The following is a 27,508-nucleotide window of genomic DNA, read 5'->3' as shown; positions in this document are numbered from 1 at the left end:
AAGGCGGATGGCACGCGTAACGGAAACTCAGCCTCTCGGACCAAAACATCTACCTCTCTCTCTCCTGTTTTTTATAATATCGGCATTGTTATTATTATGATACGCACGCACAGCGCGTGATGAGCGTGGTGGGAGCGGCGGCGCTGCTTCTGTCATCGGGTTGTCAAATGACGGAACTTGCACTGAACCTCCCCTAATGCATTAAAGGAGAGGAGAGGAGCTCATTTGATTGGTGAAGATCTGAATCGGCTGTATTAATCCCAGTCCACGCCTCGTCTCCTCCTCGTCTCCCACTCACGCCTTCTTCTCCTCCCTCTTTCCCACTTGCGCCGGTGGGCGAGACGGGAGGTGTGCCTGCGCGAGCCTGCGCGGTGCACGAAACTTGAAAAGTCCAGGCGGACACACCCCGTCGGCGCGGCGCAGGTCCGCTAGCTGACTGCGCTAGCTGACTGCGCCTGGTCTACGAAACTAGGGTCCATTGTTCCTGAAATTGCAGGTGAAATAATTTATTTCCCAAAGCATGCACCATATTATCATGAGTGAATTATTTAAAGTCAACCTTTTTTGCAAATTGCACCAAGTAATCATACAAAAAAAAAAAAAAAAACATCTTGAGATATGCTGCAGGCAACATATCAAGCAAAGACAAACTAGCATAAGTATCATGATACTCCAACTTTCGCCGTGTATCATCTTCAGCAAAGCAATTGTTCCATTTTCCCTGTTGTTGCTGTTATTATTGGGCCAGTTAATCCGTTGTGTTGTCATTAGTTTTGAGCCCTAATTGCAGGTTATAACTTTCACTTAATTTGATTTTAAATCCCAAATGCACCAGCAATTCATTTATTTTTGGGTGAAATAAAATTGGATTGGTGTTAAGTTTGCTTCTACCTTGATGACTACGGAGAAATACGAACCCTGAGGTCACAAACACAACGGCACAATTTAATAAGTATCATATGAGAGTATAAGTCAAACTTTCCATTAACCAAAGCATATTCACTCTAAAATCCGAAGAGAAGACAGTAAATCACACAAATACACATATTACGCTAACCTCAATTTGTCTGAACTACAGATGACTTTAAATGCAACACAATTGCCTGAAGGTCACAGAATGAATTCCTTCTATCGTTAACAACCTCTAGTGGAATTTAAGATCGTCGCCTTTGTGGCATTTTAAAAATGGCGATGTCTGGCTGTGGTCCTAATTGGTGCTCATGTCGTGTGTTGGAAACTTTAGTCCCAGAGCTAATGATTATGTTTTTTTTTTTTGTGAATACACACACAGTCTGTCTATCTACATTTTTAGACACTCTGGAAAGCAAACATTATTAACAACAAAGCGTGTTATTGATGAGAAGGCTGTGTCATAGCTGTGCCTGCAGGAAGCCACCTGTTAGGAAGTGGGTGGACATCCATCAACGATGTCGACGCACAGAATCATTAACATTCAAGTCCTCATCCGGATGTTTTAATGGAAACGACATCAGGCATTGTTGAGTTTCCCTAAAGTAGAATCGTGTTTCATTAAATACAGTACGTACTCAAGGGTTCAAGGGAGTATTGGCTCTCGGCTCCGATTTCCTGCACCACATGCCAGATGATCTGGGGCGTACACAAGTACTGCAACGATCACTTTGATCTACAGCTGGAGTAGTTAGCGCTCGTTGCTGTTTGCATGTTGTTCTCGACGGGGCCTTCTGTTCTTCATGAAAGGCTAAGTGTCAGATCTAATGCGGTTCAGAACATCAGCTGCTTTATCTCTTCGTGTGTTTGCCGTGGGAGTCAGTTGCACCGCTGGCTCATCATGATGATACACTGCTCACGAATAAATTAGGTCTAATTGCAGATTTGGGAGGGGAGGGAGGGAGGGAGATGGACAGAGACAGACCGTGTCTGAAGAGTTAGAGTAGGTGGGTTTAACAAGTTCATTTAAATCCTGGCACATTCACATGCTCGAGTGGTCATCTTGTAGCTCACTTATAAAAGGGGCCAAGCCATCATCATCATCAACCACTTAACCATTAAGCACTAGATACTGTATGTGTGGTCTACTGTATCAAATCAGATGGCACAATGGAGGACACAAAGCATGTGAAAGCTTAAAGTGTTACTAAAAATTACAATGGATGAATGGAAGGATTTACATCCTCTTCTTTAGGCAGTAAACACTCAAACTCCTTATTTACCAATGGACTACAATGAGATTTGTGCAGGTAAAATGTTCCGGCTCCTATATTTTACTATAAGGTGTTCCTGTTTAATGTTGCAGAATTAGAGCAGGGAATGGAAAATTATACAGCTGCTGCATCTGAAGAAAACAAACAAAATAAATGGATAATGCCATTAAATTAAATAATTATTTTAGACTGAGTTTATCCGATGATTACTTAGTACCTAAGTTAGGAAACATGATTTTCTTCTGATGTATGTTACGTGGATTACGTCGCAAAGCACATATAAACACATCCGCACCTCCTCACAAACATGCGAGAAGGTACAGGATTTTGAATGAATGCTTCATCCTTCTGTGGCCTGTGTGCTCTCTCAAAAAGACGGTGTTTGACCTGGGAATAAGAACCGGCTGCAGACCGTGCTTACTGGCTGGAGATAACATTGGCAGATGGGGCTCGAATGCTCTTTGCTGATGCCAAGGAGATTCCTGAACACAGCAGAATAAGAAAAAATAGAAAATACAGGCAGTCTCTGTAGATACAGACACCACGGACTTCTAGCGAGTCATAAGTCTGATTGAAAGGGATTCTTTTTCTCTATATACACATTGCATTTTAAGACATGCAATTTGATGATTTACATCAATCCATTGAACATTCAACGGAAATGAGATCTTAAAAGGGACAATTAAACAGCTAAAAATGACAAACCTCATTACACTTATGAGAAAAGTAGTGAAATATTTTTTTTCCCAAAGGACACACATTACTCGAATTTTCTCATTTTGTAATGAATCACAGATTAAGATTAAAAGCCAGCGGGAGTCACTTTTGTTTGAAGCAAGAGAGCCTGATTTGTTGGTACAGTTTCAATATGTACTTTCAATGCTTATAATTTAACAACTTACATTTGTTATTTATATCAAATAATACAGATTATTGTGTTGAGAATGATTCAGCAGAGGGAAGCGTGTTGTAGCCAGGTGGAAACAATGATAAAACTTCAGAGAGTGGAAACACTTTCCTGACAGCAGAAACATTTAAAAGTTGTGTTCTACCTCTTTAAAATTCGTTTGGCACCACAAACAAAAGGGCATTCGACAACCAGTCATTTTGACTTTACCTGTCTGTGTCTTTCAGTCGCCCCCTGCTTGTATTTTTCCATACTCTATATAATAGAATCAGATAATAATAGTGTTTTTATTGTTATAAGGCTTTCAAGCAAAGGCGTTTACAGATTTTGCATAAATCCATCCCACATTGGTCTTTTGTTGAGGTGACATGAGGCAACTCGGCTATTCTATTACACATCACCTTCCCTCGCATGATGAACACATACAACTATAAGTGCCTTCACATCCAATATTCAAAGCTCAGTAGCAGAAAACACTATTTTACCCTCCAGATGAACTGCTGTCGGGCTCATTTACATCTGTAGACTTGCTAAAAAACCCTCACCAAATTGAACAATTGCATTGACAAACCTCTGCCCCCCTGACAGTAATTTGCATCAGGCTTGCAAAAAATATCCCCTAAAGTGTCATGGACGGCATCAACGTGAGAAAACGGCACAGAGAGAAACCATTAGTGTGTCCTTCCGGTGTAATTAATGATGGGATGGCGTGCAGAGGAAAAGACGGCTACATTTTGCAGCTCATTCTTCATCAGTGCAGATATCAAAACAAGTAGTTCTTTGAATTTTTAACTCTAAAGCGCACATTTCCCTATAGTCAAATATAATTGGATGAATCACTTACGGTCAGATTTACCAGAAAGCTTTTTTTATGGCACATATGATACTGTATCTGAGCCAAAGCTCCCCATAGCCACAAGGTTTTCCAGGACCAGCACCAAACAAGACAGCCAGTCTATTGTGTTGAGGACAGTAGAGGAACACATTACTGACAGCTCAAGGGAATGAAATGCTGCCACTTCGTCTGAAGAGACAATGACGGGAGCGAAAAGGCCACTGGAGACAATCTAGACCGAGTTCATTCGTCTCCATGGTGACTCCTTAAGAGCCAAGACTTGGTCTGACTTGGTGCTGCTAACAAGATTTTTTTTTTTTTTTAAACAAAATCTAAACATACTGCACCTCACAATGATGAGGTCTTGGAAGTTATTGTAAGTTAAATTCAACTTATAGGCCTTGTGCAGTCTTCAATTCATTTTAGGTGGAGGACATTGACATGTAGCTACAAACTGATGTGTGTGTGTGACATCACAGAGTCAGTCCACAGCAGGATGAAGCATGAAGCGGTTTGTAAGGTGTTTATTTGTGCTTTAGAACGTATCCGACGTGAGAGAGCCAGAAAAGAACATTTTATTCTTCTGATTTACGGTTTCTATAAATAATAACATTTTCTTTATCTACTAAAACTGTTTGTTATGTAAACATTCTGAATACTTGAAATGACGGCTCATTATAACAGTCATGACATTTTGAATGAATACCCGATACCAAGCCCGACTAATATCTTTTGAGGTGCTATTAGTAGAAATTAATAACGTTCAGCCATGAGATGTGGCATTCTCCCATTACTTCAACAACAAGTGGTAGCCAGTTCATTGAACAACATATCTCATAATCGAGTGACTCAGACAGACAGTCATGTCAAATGAGTAATGAAATCATTTTAGCTATAGCTATATGCCTACGTGTTTCAACAGTCATGCAATGTAATCAGTGGTGACCTTAAGATGTTGCTACATTTCGCTCATGTTTAGCTTGTCATCTAAGCAGCGGCATAGAGCTGGCTCAACTTTGTTATACAATGTTTGAGGGAAATTAAATGTGTGTATCCCTCACACATGACAAACTCCATCACACAACCATCCTGAGTTATCTGTGTGACGTTAATCCGCTCTATTTAAATAGATTCATTTCCACAAACCTTTACTGTTGTGACACTCAGTAAAGAGAAGCTTACGCCCACATTATAATTGCTTTTGCAATACATTTAATTTACATGGAGTATACCTCTAACTCATAAAGAGACAATTTGGGTTTGAAATAAGTAGTAAATAGTAAAAACAAAAAAATGTAAAGGGAGAGTCTACAGTGCTGCGGGTGATACGACGGAAGCCGAAATCACCATACAGAAAGATGTGTGTGTGTGTGTGTGTGTGTGTGTGAGCATTTTGCACACTGATCGCAATAAACTGAGGTTAACAGTTTATATGTGTGGAAATTCCTCATTGCACTTTAGTTATATTTATGCTTCCTATGCATGCAGATGCTGTCTTTGCTGCCGGTGTTGAATTTACAGTTTTGAAAAACATTTTCTGAAGAGATGTACGACAATGGCAACACAACAAGCAGCCGCATGCACTTACAGTGATTCAGACTCGACCTTCACTCCAGAAAAGAAACATTGGAGGTGACTGTGAAAGAATGTTGTTATCTTATCCTTTGAATGTTTGAATTACATTTTTTCTATCTCTCCGTGACGGTTCTGACAAACACCACCGACAGCGGCTGAAGATGCCAAAAGGCCGTTAAGAAAAAAAAAAAAGCTGAACTTTCACCACGCTTGTGATTCAACCATAGGGAATTTTCAACTTCCTTTAAGCGTGCAGGGAAAGGACGAACACATTATCGGAGCATTAGTCATGAGCATCCTCTCTTTGAAAGCGGTGCACTTCTCCCAAGATGAAAGTAATGTCCCTTCTTTAGAGGGTGTTTTTTGACGCGTGTACGTGAACGCCTTGAATGAGATGACCTTGGGAGGAAATAACATTTCGTTATCGTGTTAGTGGGGTCTAAGGAGAGCTGTTGAACGTGATGGTTCAGTGGTGGTGTGAGTCTTTCAGTGAAGGCCAAGCAGAGCCAGCAGCCTCCCACAGCGACCATTTGACCAACATGCACACCGACAAGCTCAACTGCATGCTCATGTGTATCGAGTTCTCCCGTCCATAAGATTTAGGGAGCGCTGAGTCTATACAGAGATGTGTGTGTCCTGGAGTGGCTCTGTGGATCCATCTCTTTGGTCCAGAGATAGAGATAACTACATCTTAATTACTATACCATGATTTCATGGTCCCCTGAGGATGAATCCTACTGAATTTGGTGACTTTTTTGTTTTTTTTCTGTGAAATGTCCAGACAATTATTAGATGGTTTGCAGAGACATTTGGTCAGAATATTCATTGTTCCTACAGTGAGTGCTGCAGATTAAGTTAATATTTCAGAATAATCTTTCACTTTATGGTACAAGCACCAAATTTGGCATGCATAATGCCTAGGATCTATTTTTTTCAGGAAAGCCCAGTAGCCACCTGACAATCCAAGATGACGGACATTTTGATCTAGGCATCAAAATGTATGTACTATTTTGGCTTGACAAATTCAATAGTGCCAACAAAAGTTCAATCTTTAAATATGTTTTCGGCATGGCTACCAGGCTTTTTAGAATAAGTAGGTCCAGAAAAAAATGAGTGCCAAATTTGATGGTTGAATTACAAAGTGAAAGATTTTTTCACCAATCTGCAGGGCTATATGAAAGATTTGGGGATGAACCACATTGCACCATCATCAGGTCAAAACCTCCATTTCCATCAGTCCAAGCTGTACATCGTGTTTATGCAATTTAGCAAATGTTAGCATGCTAACACGGGAAACTACGATGGCGAACATTGTAATGGTTATACCTACAAAAACATCGGCATGTTAGCATGAAGGAATTCCCTGAACAGACTATCTGGGGTAGATTATGTTATTGTTCAGGAGCTCTGGAACCTTTTTATACCAGTTGCTACAACAAAATAGCCAAATTATCCATGAAATGTCTATTTGCACCCCTTGTTTCTTTTCTTGCCAATCCGATCTGCGACTCAAAACCATGACATGATCCAAGTTTTGTCATCCATTGCACCAATGCCACATCGCCAAATAAACTGTACATCAGCATTCAAGCGAGTACGTGACGGATGTAAGGAATGGTTTGAAAGTTGATGTCTCTGAGAGGACAATGGACACACGTAATTTGGCATGCTTCAAGGTGAGGACCGTATAAAATAAAGCATCCTGCCACAACAAACCTTCCATCTTAAAGAGTCCTTATTTATCAGCATTAAGAGCGTTATGTCCCAACAGCTGGAGAAATTCACTCTGGAGATTAAAGTGCTTCTGAAAAACGCCATGTTTGTGTAATTGAATTCTGTCAGCCCAACAGGTTTGTCATTATAGCATCGGCTAAATATAGAGGTGAGTGAAGCTCTCGTGTAACCTCATAAAAAAAGGATGTCAAGGATTTCCAGGATGAAGGAGCAAAGCCGCTGAGGAGAACAGGATGATGAGGAGGAGAGTGATATTTCCAGAAATGAGAAAAATAAATCTTCACAGGTCACCGTTTCAACAGGTGGGGCCCTTTAAGTGATGCGTATCAAAACAGACTTCCTATATTGAGCAGGTTTTTTTCCTTTAGATTTGGCCTAGCGTCTGTTGATGAAAAGCCTGAGCAATGTTTACTGGTTGATTAGTTCATCAGCGCATCTCAAAAGTATCACGTCAAAGAGGTGAAGCATCCCATCATCTCTGAGGGTGTAGTTCTACATGATCGACCGAGCCTCGTACGCCTTGTTGGCGAGGTGCTCCGCCACTAGTCTGTGTTATTTAACAGACACAGCAGCGTGGAAGAGCAGTTGGCGAGACATCTGAGGAACACTTTATGTGCTATCAGTGAAGTGCACAGATGTCCTTTATGCATATGCATTTAAGACACTTTAACGTGAGAGGATATCACAAGCGCAGTTAATTACGCATCGCACAAGATTTAGGGAAGTTAACAATGACCCGACAAAAAGACTTGAGATCGATTAATGGTATCTGTTAAATGAAACGCTAAAAGAAATATATATAATAAAAACATGAAAAAAAAGCTGTTGAAGAAGTGTTGAAGAGCGCCTGAGCCGGAGTTGTTACTAACTTGGCTCGGGTCATGTATTCACTAATAAACACACACACACACACACACACACACACACACACACACACACACACACCGCTACGTTCACAGCAATAACATTACTGCTAACTTCACACACTCTCTTTCTCGCTAGTGATACGTTGTCGGAAACCCAAACCGAGTTTGCCAGGCAGACACAACCTTGAAACTAAACTAAGTGATGTTGTGGAGCCTCACTGGGAAAGTGTCTGTGTGCGTCCACAACAATCCATGCAACCTTGTGACTGCCGACTCTCCAGGAAGGATAAAATGGCTTGTTAGGCACTTCAACACATTGCACAGCACCTCTGCATGCCAGGGAGGTCTGCCACGACCATGAAAAAAACTAAATTGTCATCTTTAATTAGATGTATTAATGTTTACACAGTAAGCAAAGTTCAGTTGTGTATAAAAATGATTCACCACTGAACAACAAACTATATAAACCTGTTTAAATCGATGGACCAGGTACCGGGTCCACTCCTGTGGCATAATTACAAAAAGTTGTAATGGAAAAATCATATTTTTTCCCCCTTTATTCCATCACTATTTAGTCTGGAATGGTAATATAAATAGGTTTACTTATAATTGACTCACATTCCTGAGCTTCTTACCTTTAAAAGGAGACCAGAAATATGCATATAAGCCTTGTGATTGAGGAGCTATTTCTGATTCATTTTGGGTCATGTCATTTCAGGGGTTGTTTTTTTAGACGAGGACAAGACTTGGGGTTATGTGGTTAAAAGTAGGCGTGACGTGGAAGAGACATTTAATCAGTCTGTCTTCAGTCTTCCAATGACAGCAGACAAACGATGACAAATGGAACGGAGCTGCACAGAATTCATTCAAACACAAAATGAACAAACTGAAATGAGCAAAGAAATATATATTTTTTAAATTCTGGTATTTGGTCATAAACCAAAAATATCGGACGCATTAAAAATGTGACCCATGGTGGCACTAGAGATATAAGACACACACACAACAACAACAAAAAAGAAAATGTCAACCTGCTGGGTGGGCAAAGTCGGAGGGGTTTACCGACGTCAGTGAGATTCATCCATCGGGGATCATGAATGTCACGGCCATCCATCTGACTGATGATGAGATATTTCAGTCTGGAAAAGTAGTCCCTAAAAGAAAAACTCTCCCCTGGTGCTTTACTTGTTGTCAAGGAGACAGACGATCTACAAACGCACCACAGGCAAACAAATCTTTACTTTTGTTCTGAACTTAACTCCCTAACTAGGTCCATAATTATCAGCGCATTAATTATTTATATTTACATGAGAGTGATTAATTGGTGCGTGATGTGTGATATCTCCTCACTGGTGTCTGTCGGGGGCCAAGAAACACTTTCATGTTGCAGACCTGCTGAGAGGAATCGGTGATCCGACTACATTGAACAACATGATATACAATAGCATGTGGCGTTAAAGAGAAATCTGTCTTTAGAAGTGCAGTTATGATGGAAAGCTTAAGGATTTTTAACTTTAACGCAAAGAACAACAAAAACCCCGAAACTTTTAAAACTTTATTTGATGCTCTTTCATATGAGTGGCATCTGCCATCACAATTATTACTCCTCAGTTCCATCTTCTAACCCGCGTCTTAAATTATTAAAGCAATAAATAAATAAATAAATAAAAAAGGTTCAGATACAACAAGCAGAGATGAGCTCTCCGGTGGACGGAAACACGAACAAAATCACTAGCAGTGGCAATCACTGGCTGTGTGGAAAAACAAATCTATACATCCTCGGGAGTTTTATGAAAAATTGACAAACAGTAATTCCCATGTGGAGAATAAATGGAAGTAAAACAGGCTCGCGCACACACAGCGGCGTGATCATCAGCGGGGGCAGCTCCATGAGCTCTTTATATTTGACCCTTTGCCACTCGGAAGTGTCATTAAATTAAGTCGAGAATGCGACCGACATGGTGCCTTGTTATGGGGCCACTTAGAGAAATATTCAGAAAGCCCAGTGGTGTCCGAACAAGCAAATCAAGGATACACAATAATGTAAGGACACCAATAGTAAAGCTTAATGGCCCTGAAAGCAAAAAAACCTGAGACTGATATTGGACTCTGCACTTCAACGCTGACCTTCTGCATTCTGATGAGACAGAAGTAGAATGCAGAATGGGATTTATAGTGTTATTTTTCATGACATCTGTGGTGTGAATTCTGTCGGTACTAGCGGTGGATTTTAGAAGTATAAACAGCCGTAAAGACTTGCGTTTAAAGCGTTATGTGGCTAAGAGAGAGAAGGTGATGAAACCTGAAGTTACTCCTCAGTCAACATTTTTTTTTGTGATCAATTTTTTATTTATTTATTCAATCATTATTTACACATCTTGGAGGGGGAAGCATATTTACAGTCAAAAAGAAACAAAGTGAAAGCAAAAATTATAAGCAGTAATAACGGCAGAGTGAAATATTGCTTGTTCTGATGCCTGCTCCCCCTCTCCTCCCCGCATTCCCTCCAACCCACCCAATCTGTCCCCACCCACTAAGCCCTGAAATCAGAATGTTGAAAAAAAAAAAAAAAGGGAAACCACACACATACCGCTCTCAACCTTTTCCCCTTGCCACCCCGGAATCTCAAAAGAGAATATCTATATATATATATACACATACATATATATTCATACATATACATACACATACATACACATATATATACATACACATACACATACACATATACACACACTTATATATACACATACGTACATACATACACACATACATACACATACATACATACATACATACACAATATACATGCATATACATACATACATACACACATACATATATATATACATCTTCCAGACATAGAAATGTCAAATGAATGTTAAATTCCTCCATCATATAATGATATCCACAGAAGTCACATAGAGTATACATATAATGTATACATATTAAATGAGTGCTACTTTCCTCCATCATATGATGATATCCACGGAAGTAGCAAGAACGTAGAGTGGAATACCCAAGTGATATACATAGTATACCATGTACATTATGGAGTCCGAACGATATATGGAAAACATAGACCAAATGTAGACAAAAGCTGAGAAGGACCGTTTGACCATAGATATTTACAACATTTCATTTATTTTCTCTAATAACTTTGACCAGCAATCAATATTAGATGTTTTGGCATAATGTAAACGTGCTGTAGAGAGCTCCAACTGTGCAATATCCCGATAAGAAGAAAGCCACTCCCTCATCGACAATGCATGTGGTGGTTTCCAGCGGCAGGCTATCATTCTTTTAGCAGCTGTGAGACCAGCCAGTAGAAGACGCTTTAAAGATGATGTGTCGTTAAGTAGAAGCAAAGACTGTGAATGAGGGATGGCTTCTTCGATGATACTACACATGGTGAGCGAAACATTATGCCAAAATCTATTGACCCCTGGACACTGCGAAACCGTATGATAAAAAGTAGCAATGGTATTGTCTGGACAAAAATCACAGTACGGGTTGTCTCTGAGTTTCATTTGCTGTAATCTTTGAGGAGTTAAATAAAACCTGTGAATACATTTATAATGTATCATTTGATGGTCAGGGTCCTCAGTCAACATGTGTGACAGGCGGATATAGAACCAGTCAAAGCAACAGAAAACAGGCTATTTGAGGCATATGATAAAAGAGAAAGGATGCTTGTTTAAATTTGAACCTCTTGAAGGTGAACAACTGATCCGATGTCAGCATAAAAAAAAACGGCTTGTAGAAAAGTAGGACAGCGTAATATATTCTACAGGAGCACACGCTGCTAAAAAAACAAATAAATAAATATTAATATAAATAAATAAAAGTCTCACAACACTGTCATAACTTGAGATGAACTTCTGAACTAATAAAACTTGCTTGTGTAAGGACGTGAAATAACAACTTTATGTGTAAATGTGTTCAACAGTCCATCACAAAGGATGACTCAGTAAAAGAAACTAAACGGAAACCTATTGAGCTGTTAAATGTGATCCAGAGAATATCTGGGAGCACCTGAAGGGGATTTTCTCTGGACTACATGCAAAACTGACCATTCTTTCACTTTAAACAAATCAAAATCGTCTTTCTACTCTGGACAAAACAACCTCTATGCAATTATTAATACAGAAAACTGGGGCTGTACATTGAGTAATCGACACGTGAGACCAGTGAAGATTCACGTGTCTTATTAATAATTGGTTGTCATATAATATAAACAGGGTTAACAGGCGTTAACCCTGGGTGCTTTTATTGTGTAGTAACAGAATCATGCAACCCTTCATGTTCCATGTCCATCACGACTCAGCGCTCAAACAGAAGTCCCTCGGTGTCGTGTGATGTGTGAAAGCCTGTTGTATCTTATCGTTTGCTGCTGATATTTAAAACGACTGCACTGGACAGTCACTGTGCACGATTATTCTGTTGCTCACAGGAGAACCAATCTGTCGGCACAAGCTGCTATTTATTAGCAACTGCTCAGAAAAATGCAGGGAGCTCTTTTTTTAATCCAAACTTGATATGCACTTGCACTTGGTCAATTTACTCCTCCAGTTGGTTTGCCATTATCTCTTCTCGACCGCTCAATTATATTTTTAATGGCTTTGAAAGGGTTGCCATCATTTCTGGAGACTGTTTTCTTTTCCTATTTTTTAAAAAAAGAAGATGTATTTATAAAACATAAGGCCTAAACCTAATTGAAACACAAAAAAAAGTTTCTTTGATATGCAACCTGACTAGCATGTGCGAGCCAGAGGATTGGAAGGTTTAAAAGAAGTGAGAACACAGAGGCTCTCATGGGACGGTATTTTTAGATTTCATGAGTAAACCCGAGTTCAACCAAGTGTGGGAATTCAGCACAGACGAGTAATGAAGATGTCTCAGAGTGCAGCGTTAAACTTTTTCCTGCTGTTAAGATGTGCCATTTGGTTTTTCATCAGACGTCCTTTTGGCCAAAATAATGTCATAAAGTCCCAGTCAATAGATTCCTTTCACCAAAAGTTTGGTCATCAGAGGAATGTTAAGCATGCGGGCAGCACAACCCGCTCCTCCTGAGAAGATCTATTCATTGTAATATATCTAGACATCACAAGCAATAAACTCAAGTGATTATCTGAAAGACATCTACATTTAATGCGTACCATGACAGCGTTCACCATTCTGAAGTGGCTATGCTTTAAGTTTGGAAAAGCCCCTCCACACACACACACACACACACACACACACACACACACACACAAGAAACAAGAAACCTTGTGTAAGAAAGACTCCTGCTTGCCCGCGGTAAGAGGTGGCCTTCAAACAGATCAAACAAAGTTAGCTCAACCTGCTTCAAACACATGTTTTATCTCTATACTCCACTAAGAGGTAAATAATAGATGGGGGGGGGCAACACATCAGCAACAGCCAACTGAAGATAAAACTAAAATGTATCAGAAGCAAACACAATATATTCAATTTAAATATAATTACTAGTAGTATTTATATTAATCTGATTCAGGCTCAACAACAATGTGGCACCGAAGCCTAAGTATGTTTGGATTAGGTATTAACCATTTCTATGGTCATCGCTATCGGTCATTTTGAAGCCGATTTTGCCGATAAAATAACTTAATTATAATAAGCGCTACTGTAGCAACGTCCCGCTCACAGCAAGCTTCCTGATTTGTTAGATAGTTCAGCCCATCGCTTATTTGATTTATTTTGACTTTAGAAAACTTCAGGGAAAGTTTATGTTTAAAGGTTTTGTCCTAGACTGGGGGTTTCAGTCTTGTAGAAGAATGTTTACAGATACTTTACTTTTTTATTATTATTAGTTTCTGCTTTCAGTCACAGTTTGAGGTTGAGACAATAAAACTATTTGGTTAGGTTTAGGAAAAATAGTTAAAGACTAAAATGAAGAGAATGTATAATGTTCTATGAGGTTTGTGTAATCAGCAAATGTTTCCAGCTGCTATAGAGAGAAAAAGTTTTAACAATTCAATTCTGAGGTCAATTTATCATGAAAAATAGGCAAAACCTCACAAATCCAACAAAGTAAAATCTATATTTATCTGTACACTAAATATGAACTCTAACCCACATGACTAAATGTTTCCAGATGTTAAAAAAAGGGAGTAACACATGTTTCATATGATTTCAAACAAAAGGTAAAAATGGAAGGTAGTGGCTAAACAGAACAGAAATATTCAGCTTCTCTGGCTGTTTTTCTATTCAATGATGGTTGTGGACTCGGCTTCACCAGCACTTGAACTCAAAACACAGAAGCAATTATGAAGAACGTAACCGGGTGAGGATAACAAGCCTCAGTGAAGCTTCTTATTCTGCGAATGCATCATCATCTCCCAGAAATGGCATCCGAAGCTGTGGATTCACCTCAGGGGAGATAATATAATATAATACAATATAATATAATATAATGTAATATAAAATAATATAATATAATATAATATAATATAATATAATATAATATAATATAAAATAATATAAAATAATATAATATAATATAATATAATCATGGATGGTTTGATTATTGACACCTCGCCTTCACACATTATTGTCTCCAATTTAGAGAAACAGGTTTACACTGTTCACCCAGTTGTTCCGTGCTGTAAAAGATGCTGTTATAATAAATACACTTTTCATGAATATCTTTGCAATCACACACACTATAAGACTGAAGGCTATGAGACTTGGAAAATGTACAATAAACTTTAAATTGTTACATTTGAAATTCTACTTTCATTCATTCATTCATTTCATTTTTGAATGGCAATACTTTCTTTAAATAGTGAAATAAGTTTGGTTGTATAGTTCAGTAACTTGCAAAATAATCTTAATAAAAAATGACTATAGTATAATTATTATTAAATACTGTCTGTATTGCTATTTAATTACATTACTACGGCTCATATGATTATTCCACAACAACGATCAAACCCTCACCAATGCTCAAACATCAAACATCCTTCGAGTTCATCCAACGTGCTCTATTTCAATTCATGCACGAGTCCAAAATGTTGCATTCTGGGTCACCAGGTGCTTCTGCAGTCACCTGGTTTAGCAGCAACACAAGGGACACATGTTTCATTCTTCACTACCTTTTTAATCGTCACTGCTTTCATGTTGAAAACGCTGTGTCATTGTTCCCTCCAATTTAACTCACAATAGATTGCTTTTCCTTTTTTTTTTCGTGTTTTTTTTTGGATAAAAGCACAGCTGGAGGCATCAAATTCAAATTGTAGGTCAGTCAGTCGGACTCACAAAGCTTTTATGGCAACTGTAAATGGGTGCAGCTTGTGTGTCCAAAAGCTTATTTAACAAGTTAATTGTTACATCGGCTCGATTCCCCGGACAGTTGCTTCTAAAACGACGCGTCTGAACCATCCAAGTTGTTATATTTAATATTAGTTTGAGTTTGCACATTAATGAGTTGTGTGTTGTAAAAGCCGTCGCCCCTTTAGCACAATCATTACAGCGCTGCTCTGCCGTGTGTCTCATACACAACGTGACATCAGTGGTCAGTCTAACATTAGTGCATAATGTGATCTATCTTTCTTTGCTGTCTCTGATGTGATACATGGTGACTGGAAAGGTGCAGAGTGTCTCGGTGATTAAACCCAAAGATGTCATCACCTGTGAGTGATACCTTGTGATATTATGTTCATGAAATTTGCAAATAACTAAATGTGACATGACTCTAAACTGTTGAAGAGGATTTCGAACCCAACGTCCCCTTGTTCCAAAAACTGTTTTAAATGGTCAAAATTCCAACAACATTGATAACGTTTTTTAGTTTAAGTACTACAATTTTCTTTGGTTCACAAAACATTTTCCTGATTTATAAAAAACACAAACAAAATGGAAAAATGTAAATAAATATATATATTTTTAGGGTCTAATCATGATATGATAACACTTTCGTGTTTTATGACACACTAATAACAAATCCTATTGCTATAAATGGCTGCTCGAGTCAAACACAGTAACCGTTCTGTTGCACACCGTTCCCTGATGATGACACATTTTATAAATATAACAAGAATGCGAACGCACCGTCGTGACAAACTCACAAATGTAAACGTCCAATCAGAAAGCTCATTGTGGTCAATGCATTTCATCTCCTGCGTCATGAAAGTTGGAATAAAACCACATCATCACCTTCACTTGTGATGCTGGAGTTGGACAACAACAAAAAACAAACACTTGATTCAAATAAAAATAAATAAACATTTTGTTTTCTTTCACATCTGAGGAACTCTGGCTGCATATAAATTGATATTTAAAGGTGAAAAGGAAGGTACCAGACTATATCCTGGAGCGGCATCGGAGACTGTAATGGAAAACATAAACATGCTGGTATTATTTGCAATGTCAAGAAGACATACCGGAACACTCGCCTGTGCTAGATAGAGAACAAACACTCAAACACATAGACTTACGTGTCATTTGATATCAGTTTTGACAAAACGGAACAATCAAAAGTTTCACTGCATTTCATTTTCACTCCGCGGTCAAATTAACCTCAACTGTCCTCTGCGGCTGTAACAGTCGAACATCCTCCTTCACAGCGCGCTGAAGGTTATTAGTACATTTCTGTTACCTTTTCTCCGAGCTAAACCCTTTTGCAAGCTGCGTAGTGCGATAAGGGCCAAGTATCTAAAAATAAACCCTGCTCGTTCGGGGTACGGAGCATGCTGTGTCATTCAAGGTTCTCCTTTTGTGCCCCCCAAACACAAACATCTTGAGATAGCATGTTGGAAACTGTACGAGATAGCATTGCATCCTCCTTCATTTTGCTTTGACGCTCACTCACTACTCGCTTGCCTTTCATTCTCCTTCCATCTCTTCCCGTTTCCTCCCACCATCACATTGTTAGGATATTTTTTCATGCCATATATCATGTTCCTCTGTGCTTTTGCACTTCTTGACTTTCCCTTAACCTACATTTCACATCACCCATCCCTTCACTTCACTTCTCCCCTCGCTGTGGGCCTCAACGCTCCTCATTCATTCACACAAACGCAACCCACACAACTTTGCCTCGGTGCCTCGCTCCCCCAAGGCCACTCGGCTAACAGCCTGCTATCGTCTTTCTCTCAGGGTGACATCAAACATGCACGACTTACAGAAAATGCTACGGGCAACTCAAGCAGGCAACCCAACAGCCGATTTGTGGTTCCTTAAATTCCGACTTCCTGTTGCATCTCGTCCCAAAAAAAGTTGGCATCCCCCCGTGGATGGATGGATGGATCGATAGATAGATAGATGCACAGAAAAGTCCAGCAGCTTAGGGTGTGTGTGTGTGTGTGTGTGTGTGTGTGCGTGCATGTGCGTGTGTGTCTGTGTGATAGTGTCTGTTTACAGCAGAAAGACTTTTGATATAAAACTAAAATCAAACCCAGTTGCAATAAAAAGTAGAGGCTGCTCGTCTTCTCTCCATTAGTTTACAGAGAGAATATGACGATATCACGACAAAAAACAAGACCAATAAATTATTTGTCCGACTGCTATTTTGACAAACACGGAGAGAATATTGGCACATAAAGCTGCTGGTGTTTACCGTACAGTCGGTGGTTTTCTCACTGTTTTATTATCCCAAGTCAAGTATGAAAAACAATCGTTATACCTTACTGGCAGAGGGAGAGGCTTAAAGAGTTAGAGCTAGAAAGAGACAACGAGATGAAAGGGGAAAAAATTGGACTCCAGTGACGGCAGAGAAGGAGAGCGAACAGTTCGGCCTTTTCAAGCTGGATCACTGTGAAGGTGGATGAAGGATTGTTCAGCGGTGCTGGGATTGCTTGTTTTCAGATTAATGTGTCTATAAAAGAATTCTCTAAATTAATTAAAAAAAACGAAGTTATTAAACTGATGGTGTGAAACAAAAACTCTTTTAGAAGGGAGAGGAAAAAACCTTCAGAGAAGATCCACTGGGAAAACAGTTTGTTAATTATTTATTCCTCGAAATGCCACAGTGAAGATACACATTTATATTAACAATAGATTATACAACTTGTGTAATGTTTCAGGTCCCAAAACAACTATTATCTGAGTCTACAGTTCACTTAGTTCAGGAAAAATTAGTTGGCGCTGTTAGTGTCCTCAGCCCACAATTGAACTTTAGTGGTTTAATCTCACAAGTTTTCAATAATAATAGTTATGATAAATAATGATAATCAGTTAACAATAAATAAAAAAACTCTTGAACCCTACATTTCCTGCCAAGCACCAAACATCAGACAGATAAAGTAAGCAACTAACTGGTGAACTTATTGAAGCATTTAGCAGCTAAAGAGACAGACGTTTCCATCAGTAGGTGGTGGAGACCAAAAGCGAGTGAAAACGGGATCGACTATTGGGCTATTGAGCATTCATCAGCTGGGCGGAAACGCAACTCCAGATGAATGCTAATGTTGGTACATGTCTGCTGGATATGTATATGGATGGGAAATGGTTTGCTGTTCACAATAACGACCGTTTAAGGTTGTACATTTGGTGTTAAAAGCTTTTGGATACTGCATTAAGGAAGATTAAAGTAAAATGATAACTACTGCACCTGGCAGTAATGATGGTGTCCACGGACAGTCTCTTCGTTGAGATTCATAGTGTTGCACTCAGTTATGCAAATGAAAAGTGACAGAAATTGTTGTCAAAAATTAAGAAGGACGCTAAAAAAAAAAAAACAGTCATGGGGAGAGGGAGTTTGAAAAGCTATTTGACCATCTGACAAGCAGTTCTGACAGAATAATGCCGCCTCAAAGCATAGATTATACGACTATATTTGAAATTGCTCCATAAGATGTGATGGAATTAGACTGTATGTGGGAATGATCCCTTGTGTATGCTTTTGTGTAATGTGTGTGTGTGTGTGTGTGTGTGTGGTAGTTCAGTCAGCAACTACCCTACCCACCTGGTAAAATAATTGCTTTATGGCTATATAAGAGGAGGACGATAGCTCCTTTGTGAAGACCCTGCTTTCCAAAGCACCTTTTCTTCGTACTTTTAGAACATAATGCCGGGCCGCCCTTACAAAGTATGTAGACATACAGAATGCATTCAGTTGGCACAAACTATTGTCATATCATTGCACCTTCAACTTTGAATCTCTTTCTCATATCTGCTGCACAAAGCATGCTGAATTGTAGACTGCAAAATGCCACCGTACGAGAAAGAGAGGGAGGGGAGAGAGAGAGGGGAGAGAGGGAGGGGAGAGAGAGAAATTGCGAGAAAGAACCAAGGTAGTTAAGGTTCCCAGACACCACTATCCTTTGCAAGTTTAATTCTTTTTAAATGAGTTTAGGTGTTAAATGAACCCGTGTTGGAGCTAAATTAAATTCCACAGCTATCATTAGAAAGGTTTCTATTAAAGAGCCTTGTGTTGGGAAATTGGCTCCAAGAGCATATTGGCCAGATAAAGGCAGGAATATTTCTAATTTCCTACAAGCTGCACTTGTTTTGACCCCAGGGGTTTAAGCAAGGCAACAAAATAGCCCATTAATTCTATTTGAAAGCAGGCTGCCAAAAGAGAAAAACCACCACAATATACAACCTCTGATGATTTGTGTGAAAGAACATTCCCACTTACAAACTCTGCGGCTCGACATCCCAGTTCTGTTTCAGTGCGGCGCAGAGATCCTTAATTATTAACAAAACAATGTATGTCATTCCAGAATTAATTGGCAAAACTCCTCACTTCTGTGACCAATTATCCATTATTAAGTGCAAACACAATGCATCTAGCACACAAAACACTAGGAAAATAGAAAAATCATTTGCATATCGAGTAAATCAAAAAGACACAAGAATCCAATGATTTCTCACGCAATGAGGAGATTTGAATCAAAAGAGGCAGAAAGGATGTTTTAGATCTTACATGCATGCTTTATAACTAAAATATTCAAACAGACTATTGATTGACTCCCAACATGAGATGCTTTGTTCCATAATGCTGATTAATCCCCTTACAGAGAGGAGGAAGTAGTTAAGAATACCTTTCATCAGAACTACGGGTCGGAGATTATTGTTTCCTTTGTTGTCCCCAAACTCAGAGATAACAGGCCAAGTTAGAATAACCTGATTTACTAAAATATTAATGATAATAATAATAATAACTTAATTTATTTAGCACCTTTATATAATGAGTTTACAAAGTGCTTTTGACGGAGCAAAGCAGAGCACATAAAAATCCATTAAATCCATTTAATTTAAATTAAACATGAAATTAAAAAGATGGCATTACATAAAAGCAGATTAACACACACAAACTTTAAGACGCAGAACCCAGTTTATCACTTTTATCCAAAAGTTAAAACTAAAACAGAAGCAAAGTTCATGCACAATAAGGATGGTCGTGATTTTCTAATTAAATTACATAAAATGGTATGATGGAATAGTTTCTTCTTTGACTAACCATCACATAGTTCCCAGTAGTGATTACAGAACAGTATGCTTGTGTTTGCTTGTTAAATGTAAACTTCTGTTGCTTTTTCCAGGTTTCTGCATCGCCGAAAGCTAAACACATTTTGTTTTTTGGACTGAAAAAAAAGAAGCCATTTGATGTACCTCGTGTTCAGAGAACTCCTCGAGGGCATTATTCACTATTTGTGAACATTTGGTTGAACAGTGATGAAGTTATTACTCCCAAACAGACTCTGAATAGGTTCCTCCAAATTGAATGAGATGTTGAAATTGAATGTTTTTTTGTGACTGTAAAGTGTTTTATGTTTTTTCAGAAGGAAAATATCCTTACCACAACAACATCAGATGAGTTCCCTGCGTCATAATTGCCATAAAGGCCTCATGTCACTTAAATGCAGATGCTTTAACTCGATATACGATTTTCATTCACATCATTTACATCATGTGGGCACTTGTGGCTACACCTTACACTATATAAGAAGTGGAAAACACACATTGGTATGTTCACTACGGTTTTGAAGTTCATCATTTTGGTCGTCGCCATCTTTTTGCAACCAGTGAACGGAAGTGACCATATTTGGACTGCAGAGGAGCGACGGGTGGATCTGACGAACACAAGCGGCTGAGCGGCTGCATCTGGCTTCTGGTGTGAAGCCGTTAACAAACTTATCTTCTATAATTTAATAAAAACGTCTCGGCTAAGTATTAAAATCATCTCAGAAGCTAACTGCATTGGTAGCGACCTGTCGATCATAAGGCAGCCACGCTCTACAGGATACGCTGCTTCATCCTCCATCATTTACTAAATGGACATCATGCTGTATTGTAGAAGACTTGAAACTAGAGACTAAAAACCACAAACTCATGTTTACGATGTTAACTAAGATCAAAAAAGCGCTTGAATGTGGAGTCAAAGAAAGAAAAGTTTTGTTTTGGCCTTTTTCTCACTTCACTTTCTTCTTGTTTCAACCCAACCCTGCACCGCAGAGTCCTCGTGAACCCAAAACATGACTCATCTGACCTCCCTCTCCCTGCCTTTGGCCCCTGGGCCGAGTCCACACAGATTAATAGAGATGTTGAGTGGAGAACACAGAGGGGAGATAGCAGAAAAAGTCTCTCAGAAGAAAGAAGCGGATTATATATAGCCACTGATTAAGGCAGAGATGGGAACATGACCTACATGCATAACAACATTTTTCTCTCACTTTCTTGCTACGCAAGGAGCCTCCGTCCAGGACCAGGACTCCACAACTGGGAGAATCACTCTAATTATAACACCGGAGTCAGATTCCAAATGCACACCTCATTAATATTTCTCTTATTATTGGGTTAATAATGCTTTTAGAGGCGTGGGAGACTTGGGAGAGTCGGTGACGTGCCGGTGAACCTTCGCTTTCAGGTAAAACAAACGACAGCTCTCATCCATTCAGCTTGCGTATCAGATAATAAGTTAACAACAGATAACTCCCTTTCACACGCGGAGCCATGTTCTCAAAATAGCTGCTCCTCTGGGAGACTCATGGGGGATGAGAGGAGGAAGGGAGGCAAAGACAGAGAGAGAGAGAGAGAGAGGGCTTTCTCCTTCCTCATCAATCTTTAAGATCCCGTCTCACTGATGCTGGTGACCACGTATCCGGCCGGGTGCAGCGACGGCGAGTGGCGGCAGGCAGCCGCGGGGTGCGCAGCACGCTGAAATTCAATCCAGATCCTTTTATCAGCCAGCTGAGGTTGATTTAACACCCCTGTTCCTGGACAGTGAAAGCGCCTGATTATACAGTCAGTCAGACCCTCCCCCCCCCTCCCCAGCACCAGCAGTCTGGGCTCATGCAGACGCAGAGAGAGAGGACATAAAGGCAGACAAAGAGACAAGATTCTGTGCTCTTTGGAATATGGAGAATATATATATATATATAAATAAAGATATCTGAGATCTCTGTCATCTCTGTACTCATGTGCAATAATAAATACCTGAGTACTTGTGATACGTTTGGTGACGCATTATCTGGGTTTGTGATTACAACGATGCAAAGTGTTCCTACAGTGAATTTGCCAAATGCTTCGCAGTTGCTAAAAATCAATATTTAAAAAAGGTATGACAGTGAGCCAAAAAAATATTCCAGTATCTTATATAATATGGAGGTAAAAAAAAAAAAAAAAAAACATTTGTAAATTAACACTGGGATCTTTTTTTTATGTATTGCAAGATTGCGTGGCTCTTTATGTGCTGTGACAGATGGGATATTGATGACCTCATCACCTGAGCGTATGTCATCCTTCAGCAGGTGAACAGACCGACAGGCGGGAGGGAACGCCGGGTTTCGTGAGAAGCTGCTGCTGCAGTCGTGATGATGCACAGATTAGCCTCTCTTACTGCGCGTTAAAGAGGAGGTCAGCAGCACACACGCTGCACGCCGCATCACTTCTTGAATACGTTTTTATCTTTTGGCTTTGATTTTGGTTGATCAAAGGTCACTACAGTGCATGGACACTGTGTTGGTCATATTCAGATTATCAGTAAAGAACAAAGATCAAATTAAAAATTCATTCTTGTTCATTTTAAAATCTGAATTTAAAATAACCTGACTTTTTGTTGCCTTTAAAATCCCAAACATTCTGAACTTTGCTCTTGTTCATCGGCATCTGGACTCTGGAAAGAAAAGTTCTCACGTCATGGTTGGAAAGCCAAAACAAAAGGAACCGATTCTATCCTCGGAAGAAGAAGAAGCACAGAAAAGTCTGAACATACGCTGTTGTAATCTCTTAGATTTAGTTCCACGAACAAACATGTCGAACAACATCTGCTGCAGGATTAACCACGTCTGATGAAGGCAGAGCCCCGTGGCTGCGTGGAGAGAGATGCTGAGTGTGAACACTTGTGTAATGAGTGCGTGCGAGACATGAACATGCATCGATCGACTGTTTTCCTGATTGTAGACGACTGCCCTCGGCGAGCGCCATCGACGGAGGTGTGGATGGACTCTCGTTGCTGCCGGCTATTGTGTGTCGGACATAATGGCTCCCCACTCGAACACCTTGTTCAGGGTTCACCATTTACATAATGCTTTCACCTTGGCATTTATATTCTGTGTGATACAAAAGATCCTCTCATAACAAAACAGACACATACTCTAGCTCAGGTAAGGTCAGGCAGCCTTTAAAGGCCTTTTTGCAGACGAATAGAGCTACTCTGGTCCAAGTCCGTGCTTGACTTTTCATTCGGTTTCCATTTCTTCGTTTATGGAAAAGACGGCACTTTAAGTTGTGTATGTCACCTTAAATAGGACAGGGTGTTTCAAGTCATCTCATATTCAGCCGCTTATCCGGTGTCGGGTCGCCGGGGCAGCAGTTTTAGCAGGAGGCCCCAAACTTCCCCTGTTCACTGTTTCAAGTCTGCCAGCCCAAACAAGTCTCTCTCTTGTTTTGGTCCTAATGAGGTGCAGCATGGTATTCTTAGTCCCTGAGCGGATCACACAGCAGAAAATACAGAACATTTCACACGACATTGCTGTTTAAAAGTGGGTCTTACACTATATCTTTATTCTTTTTTCTGACATGGCATACCCTATTTAATAGTTATAATGATAGGTTCACATTTTTCAAGCTTTAAAGGGATGAATTTTAGATTTCAGTCCCGGATAGCTATTCAAACCCTGCACACGAATGACAGTAGATATAGTATTCATAGTAATTATATTGAATGGCTACAGCAGAAAAGTATTAAATATGGGGCTTGATTTTGTGAAAATCTAAAGTTTTTTTTTTTTTTTACACTTTAAACCACACTTACATGCAGTTATTTGATGCCATAATGGTTCCTACTGTCCAGATCCATTCCTAACACAGCGTCAGTGTAAGTGATGAAGTTAGACATAACAAGTGGATATCTGCCAAAAGCTCCAAGCTTTCCAGTGAGAAATTCAGTTTGTGTGTTTCCGCAGCAAGTGTTTCTTTGTTGTTTGCAGTAGTGGGAAAACAGATGGGAAGACTAGTAATAAAAAGACTGACGAGCTGAAATGATTTGTTGATTAATCGATTAGTTGCCGAACAAACATATAATCAACAGCTATTCAAATAATCCATAACAGCGCCTTTTCTGTTTCATTTCATTTAACATTAAATATGGACTCTTGGTCAAACACTAAAAAAGGAATGTGAAAACAACAACTTCAGCTCAGGGGAATGTTGATGAGCATTTTTCATATTCTCTGAAATTCTGTATCAATCAATTATTCATGAAATCAGATTCTTTGAAGAATCATTAGTTACAGCTAGAGACTTTAACTTTGGAAGACAAGACGTCCATTTAATTGGTCTGACTCAAACGGCATCATATAAGCTTAAGAATGCATTTTAACACCACTTATTTTGAGTTTCTGTTATGGGCAACAGGAAGAATTACACTGACTAAGAATGTTTTTATAGGGTTTTAAAACGTATCTGTTAAATTATTTTCCATCGACATCGTCATTCATCATCACAAAACTCCTATTAGTCTCTGATATAGTTAAACTTTATTTTTTGTGTCATGCCATTGTATTCCAAAAGGCAGATCCACATGCAAGAGAGCCGCAAAGAAAATATTTTAGGAACTTTTAAGTATTCTTCTGCCGTGCCGTCATAACACTTCCCTCAGCCCAACTTCGGGAACACTTTCAAGTTCACCCTGCCGTTCGTAGCGACGAGTCTCGGCGAGGTTGTGTAAAAGATTAAGAGCAGAGGGGAATCATAATAAAGGTGACGGTGGATATCTCATGGGACGCCTTCGCCTCCAGGATGACGGTGGAGAGATACGACTTCATAACGCCGTTAAATTAATTCCACACGAGGACATTTTCACCATGAATACGGTGCTCTTTATTTATCAATCGCCGGGTCAGAATGGTGAATTCTTGCCCCAGTTATGAGGACAGTAATCCTATTTTCTCTTTAAAAGAAATTTCCCTGTGAAGCAGTCAAACTGAACCACTTCTCATCCAAAGACAATGAGGAGGTGTCATCTAAAATGTCACAAGGGTGCAAAGTGCAAACATGGTAAGGATGTGTTAGTTTTTTGGATAATTATGAATAGGTTGGCCAATCTGTTCCCACCGGTATTATTTTAATCATAATGTTTCACCGCTGCCCTGTGTCATGGGTCGACCTACAGGTTGTGCAGCATTATCTCAAAAGGCCCCCCGTAAAAGACTTAGTATAGCCCTGTGTGGTATCTGGGCTGATGTATTGTATGTATTCAACCACTGTCTCCTAATGTGGCAAGCTCTAAGTGAGGCAAACAAAGATGCCAGGAGTGATTGTGCTGGTAGATAAATACCACCCTTCCCACCATTACTCACAGTGGCAGTCTCAAATAAGCTGTAGCATCCTGAAGTATCAGGGCAGGCTTTCTTAACGCTCATTTGAAATTCCAAGTGGTTTTCATAAATAATTCACTTTTATTTATTCTTTTAAATCCACAAAAATGCATCTATTAACACCAGAAAACATTGTTTTACTTCTGTATGTATAGCGTGGGACATAAAGGACATGTGTGTGTGTTTGCATATGTCTTTTACTCACCCCAGCGTCGTCATGGTGACGATGGTGTACCAGAAGGAAGCCGGGATGCTGGTGAACTTGCTGGAGCTGGAGCCCTTCTCGGCGTAGAACATGACGGTGGCGAAGATGATGATGGCCATGGTGAGCGAGAAGAGGAGGAAGCCCAGCTCCGAGGCGCAGCTCTTCAGCGTGTAGCCGAGGATCCGCAGGCCCTGCGAGTGTCGGGAGAACTTGAAGATGCGGAACACCCGGAACACGCGCAGCGTCACAAAGGCGCCGCTCACGTCCTCGTTGTTGGTCATCACCAGGCCGATGTAGTACGGCAGGATGGCCACCACGTCGATGATGCTCATCACTGAGCGCATGAAGCGGTAGCGGCTGGGCGCAGCGAACAGGCGCATCAGGTACTCCACCGTGAAGATCATGACGCAGGCCGTGTCCATGCAGAAGAACGCCACCGTGTAGCGCTCGCCGCATGGCATGTCCTTCTGGTTGGCGGTGGAGCCACAGGGCACCGTCTCCACCACGTTGGTGATGACCGAGATGGCGATGAAGAAGCCGGTGACGTAGTAGAAGACCAGTGCCATGGTGGAGGTGTGGGGGTTCTCGAAGGCCCGCCACATGGTCTCCCTGCAGGTCATGTTGGGCAGCTTCATGTCCTTGTTCTCTTCCTGGTCGTCCTGCAGACGCTCCAGGTTCTCCCTCTTCCGGTCCTTGTACTCTTCGTAGCAGCAGTCGCCGATGATCTCAGGGATGATGCCGAAGAAGATCAGCTCCTCGTCGTAGGCGGAGATGCACTCGTGGCGCGGGTAGTGCAGCTTCCCCGTGCGGTAGAAGTTGAGGATGCTTCGGAAGGCGTCAGGGTCCCGGTCGAAGAAGTACTCCTTGATCTCCTCGTTGTAAAAGAAGTCCTTCTCGGAGCTGCCCAACAGGGTGTCGGGGTAGCGGTCCAGGGTGGTCCTCCAGGTCTGAAAGCGACGGCCGCTGACGTTGAGGACAATCAGCTCGTCTTGCCTCTTGCTGCCGTCCGTTGGCGCAACGGGCATGGGGCAGTTGGCGACGGGCATCCAGCCAATGGCTGCCGCCCTGGCGAAAGGGAGCCACGCCGCCACTCCTGTCGCCATGGTGAAGTCTTACTAAATAGTCCTCCTCACCTCTCAGGGTCGACTCTCCTTAAAATCAATGGACATCTGAGGGGACGAAGCAGCAACAAAAAAGAGGAAGCTGAAAACCGCAGCACACAGGACCATCAAGCCAATTATCAGCGTTTGCCATTGTGGTACTAAAAGAAACAGCATGGAGCTTGTGACATTTCCAAATGAGTTTCCCTCCCCTATTAAATTTCCAGTCACTCTCCCCCTGCTTTTCAGTCCAAATCTACATAAAATCCACCTCAAAATGTCACCAGATCTCAGGGACAAAGCTGATATATGGAAAC

At 40.4% G+C, this 27,508-nt stretch overlaps 1 protein-coding gene across 2 annotated transcripts in view; it reads right to left on the bottom strand.

Annotated features, from left to right (window-relative positions):
• LOC311024082 (A-type voltage-gated potassium channel KCND3-like) overlaps positions 1–27,194 on the bottom strand; it is a gene marked incomplete at its 5' end in the record, with an annotated part of 67,306 nt that extends 40,112 nt beyond the window's left edge. For both annotated transcript variants that reach the window (XM_084026311.1, XM_084026312.1), the window contains one exon: positions 26,092–27,194. In XM_084026311.1, the coding sequence (XP_083882437.1) occupies positions 26,092–27,194 (1,103 nt within the window). The remainder of the gene's footprint in view (positions 1–26,091) is intronic.
• Positions 27,195–27,508: the final 314 nt, after the last annotated feature.

The sequence above is a fragment of the Eutrigla gurnardus genome, assembly GCF_963514095.1.
Source record: "Eutrigla gurnardus genome assembly, chromosome: 2".
Classification (NCBI taxonomy): Eukaryota; Metazoa; Chordata; class Actinopteri; order Perciformes; family Triglidae; genus Eutrigla; species Eutrigla gurnardus.
The sequence above is the reverse complement of the archived record's forward strand: the minus strand, read 5'-3'. Positions and strand labels throughout refer to the sequence as shown.